Here is a 4,980-nt window from a genome sequence, read left to right on the forward strand (position 1 = left end):
TTTTTTTTATCCATTCGTCTATTGAAGGGCATCTAGGTTGGTTCCACAGTCTTGCTATTGTGAACTGTGCTGCTATGAACATCGATGTAGCAGTGTCCCTGTAGCATGCTCTTTTTAGGTCTTTAGGGAATAGACCAAGAAGGGGAATAGCTGGGTCAAATGGTGAAGCTGGGTTAATTTAAGAGTCAGTCCGTTTGATGGGAGCTATAAAAGTTGGAGCGCTTGATGTGTAGACAAACTGCTCTCAGAGAGAGAATTGAGTCTTGGGGATTTGGCAGGAAGTTTTATTAATGAACTGCCCTAACTGCCTTCCCTGCCAGTTCCAAGATACAGACTAATTAAGAGGCCTGATCCTGGTAAAGCAGCTGGGAAAGTGTGTTTGTTGTCAATGCCCCCACCCCACCCCACATCCCCCAGGGGAGAAACTGTTATTGCCTGCTTGTTCTGAGCTAAGTCTGGAGTTGGGATGGGGTGGGGATGGGGGTTGTTGAGTGCTCACCTGTTTGTTTAAAGCTACTTCTTTGTCCCAGAGGACTGGTAAATACAGAGTCCCAGCCATTCCCAGAGCTGGGTGATTTAGAAGACAGTCCTTCTGGTGGAAGCTGAAAGAGTTGGGAAGCTTAAAATGTGGCCCAACTTCTGGGCAGAGGTTGGAGACTTGGTTTTATAGCTGGAATAATCTGGGAAGGGAGGTCTGGGGAAATGCCCACATTCGCATTCTAGCTCCCTAAGACCTTCCTAAATCCCTGCCCCATCCACACCCAGATTAACCTTCTCCTTTTTTGCCAATACATATATGTCTCTGCTTCCATCTTTTAAGTTTTCCAGTGGCTGCAGCTCTGTGCCCAACGTGGGTCTCTCATTCTGGGATCTTGAAGCTCTCGTTCTTTTATTTGGAACACATTTTTCACGTTGCTTCATTTTTATTGCTTTTTGTGCTTGTTTTGCACATGAAGTACAGCACCCCCTCCCACCCCCCAGTTACTCAGACTGAACTTGTGTGGGAGCTGAATCTCACTGTGCACCAGGATTGCCACAAAAACAAAAAAACAACAGAAAGAGAAGGTCTAGATTCCTCCCCACACCTTCTAAGTCAGCCCTCCTAAGACTTCCTGGTATCCTCTTCCAATTCACAGCAAGCTCCTTCTCTCTTGCCAAGTTATCACTTTTCGTCAACTAAGCAGTTTCATGGTATGTGTCTTTAGAGAATGATTTCTTGTGTAATGTACTGGTGGGAAAACTTGGGTTTCTGAATCATCTTTCTATGGCAGGAGCAAGATTTGAAGTACTTAATTAATAGCCAGTAATTTGAGGTCATCAGATAATCAGTACAGACATCAGGCTGAACCCTAAAGCAGGGTCCTGAAGCCCACTCTGTGTTTCTTGGCCTTGACCATTTCTTGCTGGATCACAGGAATATGGCATTGAGCAGGGTACTCAGGGAACTCAAGACAATGGCTACTTTCCAATTGAATGCCAATATTTCAACCAGTACAGTGGAACCGGTGCTACTGGCTGAACACCAGGGATGCCCCAATCCCAACACCTAGGAAGTCATGGTGAAGGTTATGAAATAAGACAAAGTTTTCTTTCAATTTTTTTTTCTGCTAAAAAAAGAAAAGCAAGTCATCATTACACAAAGACAAACTCATTCAGAAGAAAATAAAATTTTCCATGATCCCATCAACCAGAGATAAGTACTATTAACTATTAATTAACAACTAGTAATAATTATATCAATATTTTCCTTTACACTTTAAAGATAATTGAAGTAATACTATGAATTCTATTTTTATATAGATATAAATGTTTTTAGTAACATAAGCATTGTTACCAATTCCAGTAGTGAATCCTGAAGGTCTATATCCATTCTAGATAGATATTTGTCTTATTTTGTGTTGTTTTGGTGAAGGTAGGGGTTGAACTCAGGGCCTTGCATTGGACTAGGATAAGAGCTCTCCACTGAGTTACACCCCAGCTCTCTTATTTGCCTCTTAAAAAGAGGAAATCCATCAATAAATTTAAGTCCAGGAAATGGGACAGGAATAGTTTGAGTATTCTGGGGATTCTCCTATCTTTGCCCAGTGACCATTTTTTGGTTGCACCTGGCCACACGGATAGATCTTACCTTACCTACCAATGCTAAGATCGTATATTTCTGAGATTCCATTATATTTCATTAGGCCAAATCTTTTTTTTTTCCATAAAAGAAAACTTCCAAAATTTTGAGCATGGTATGACCCATAGATGGGAAAGAATGACACCTGAATGACATGTCACCTTCACATGACCACTGCTCTGTAGAAGAAGCTGGAATCTGCAACATAGGTGATGTCCAAAAGGAAGGAAGCATGAGATGATTCAGCAGGACAGAGCAGATGGAGTGAGAATCCACATTAAGCTGAGAATCATTAGCCAGCATCTAAACCAAGATGATTCTTTAAGGTAAAGGAAGACACAGTTACACATCAGGAAGAGTCAATGGGATGGAGCCCAATTCTTCAATAAAGGAAACAATGTTTTCTATCCAACTCAGAAAACATAATTGCCTAATTTAACAATTGCTTACTTATTTGGACAAACAATAACAAGGAAAGAGCTCCTGGAGGAGGGTATAAAAGGCAACCCTGGGCAAGGAGATCTCCAGATTCAAGAAATACACTCATTTGAAAACCCACACAGAACCTCCAACCTCTAACACCATGGTTAACTCTTGTTCTGGCTCTGTCTGCTCTGATCAGGGTGGTGACCAAGGCCTCTGCCAGGAGACCTGTTGCCAGCCCAGCTGCTGCCAGACCACCTGCTGCCGCCCCAGCTGCTGTGGGTCCAGCTGCTGCCGCCCTACCTGTTGCCAGACCACCTGCTGCAGGACCACTTGCTGCCGCCCTAACTGCTATGGGTCCAGCTGCTGTAGGCCCAGCTGCTGTAGGCCCTGCTGTGTGTCTAGCTGCTGCCGCCCCAGCTGCTGTGGGTCCAGCTGCTGCCGCCCTACCTGCTGCCAGACCACCTGCTGTAGGACCACTTGCTGCCGCCCCAGCTGCTGTGTGTCCAGCTGCTGCAGGCCCAGCTGCTGTAGGCCCAGCTGCTGTGTGTCCAGCTGCTGCAGGCCCTGCTGTGTGTCCAGCTGTTGCCGCCCCACCTGCTGCCAGACCACCTGCTGTAGAACCACCTGCTGCCGCCCCAGCTGCTGTGGCAGTTCTTGTTATTGAATGTCCTGATCTGGATCTGTGAAGCTGCTTGCCTTCATCATCTCAGTCCAGGCAGAAGGCATCTATTCAACAGAACATGTGGACCTCCTGAAATCATGAACTTACGAATAGATCCATGGAGTGCTTTGGAAAACCCTCGTCTATATGCTATTACTTATTCATTTTATAGAAACATTCCATTAGTAGTAATTTAGAATTTGCTGTCAAATTCTGCATCAATTTGTTCTAGAATTCCTAATTCTGATTCAAAATATAAAACTCCTCAAATGTTCCACTTTTAGATTTTTTGTTTTTAGTTTTCGGTATTTTTCCGTGGGATCCATTTTCATGTCAAATTGATGTTTTTCAATAAAATTTTTTAGCATTCAGATGCACTGAAAGTGTTCATATCTCATTATTTCTGATAATGAAGTGGTCTGTTCATATTTCTGTCTCCTTTTCTTCATGTCAGAGAAGTACATGTTATCAGAGGGACTTAAAATTGAAAAATTAAATTGGCATTCATCCATGAGATTTTTTTTATCCAAACCAGAATTCAGTCTGACAGTAGAAATGATGACATAAAGTTTTTAAAGAGGAATATTTTATGCTAACACATGTAACATAAGAGGTATGAATTGAAATTGATGCCCCCCCAAATCCCCCCACCAAATTATTCTGAATTGATTTAAACTGATTTAGATATAGAATAGACTATAGCTCAAGGATAAGAATTAAGACAGAATTGGAGCAATGATGTTAAATGCTGACCTCACCATTCTTCTTTAGGTGGTAATTAGTATTACAGGTGTCAAAGTAGACCAGACATTTATTTTAAGTCTGCACATTGGTTGCTAACATTATTGCTATGCTTAACCCTTCTTTTTCTAATAGGGGCTGGAAATTGACTGGAATACTACAAGTTCACAGGGTAGAGATCCGGGTTCTGAGCAACACTTACAACTCAGCCAAATAACAGAGAACATTACTTCACACACATAAACTACCCTTTCTTGAGCTCCAATCATACTTTAATACTCAAATTGGAGAGACAAAAACCCAAGCCAACCAAGTGGAACAACTAGAGGACATCTTCTGGACACATGCTCATGTAGCATAACCCTGAGAAGTCCCTAGAAGAAAACCAACTACACACCAAATGACACATACATAAAAGGGGAAGAGGAATCCATTAAACAAATGCACAAATTCAAAACATCTTATATTGTAATGAAACAGGCAAATAAATCCCCACCCACCAAATTCACAATTACCCAATTAAAAAACTCACAGATATGTATGTGGATGAAATTCCAGAGAAAGAGTATAAAAAAACTAATTATTAAAATGTTTAATGAACTAAAAGAAGAGCTAAATAATGAATTTAGGGAGCAAATACAGGAGGTGAAAGATCACTTCATGTATCAATATATCCTGAAAAAAAGAAAACAATCATAAATCCCAAAAACGAAAGACATATTGAATTAAATTAAAAATTCACTTGAAAGTATCATCAGTAGACTAAATAGAAAACAAAAATTCATGCTTGGAAGACAGAATTTCAGGCCTTGGGTTCCAAGATGGCAGGCCAGAGGGAGGCAGCACTCTGTGTTGCTCTGTGACCTGGGGTTCAAGTTGTGAGAATATGGCTTCTCTGTGAGCAATATTCCTGCCCCCTATGCAGGAAGCACCATGCCCGTCCAGGACTCCAGCCCTCAGCATCAGAGTAGGTCTCCCAACTAAACTACTTGCCTATGCAGGACTATTGGATACCCAAGTGAGACCATCAGAG

The 4,980-nt window shown here is 41.9% G+C and overlaps 1 protein-coding gene across 2 annotated transcripts in view; it reads left to right on the forward strand.

Annotated features, from left to right (window-relative positions):
- LOC107150776 (keratin-associated protein 4-3-like) overlaps nt 1-3,521 on the forward strand; it is a 17,888-nt gene extending 14,367 nt beyond the window's left edge. The window contains exon 2 of one of the 2 annotated variants that reach the window (XM_015495896.2): nt 2,933-3,521. In XM_015495896.2, coding sequence (XP_015351382.1) covers nt 2,933-3,209 — 277 coding nt within the window. In that variant the 3' untranslated portion in view covers nt 3,210-3,521. Of the gene's footprint in view, nt 1-2,785 lie in introns of both variants that reach the window. The other variant, XM_048791722.1, reaches the window with a different exon arrangement.
- Nucleotides 3,522-4,980: the final 1,459 nt, after the last annotated feature.

Source organism: Marmota marmota, unplaced genomic scaffold (assembly GCF_001458135.2).
Source record: "Marmota marmota marmota unplaced genomic scaffold, marMar, whole genome shotgun sequence".
Lineage (NCBI taxonomy): Eukaryota > Metazoa > Chordata > Mammalia > Rodentia > Sciuridae > Marmota > Marmota marmota.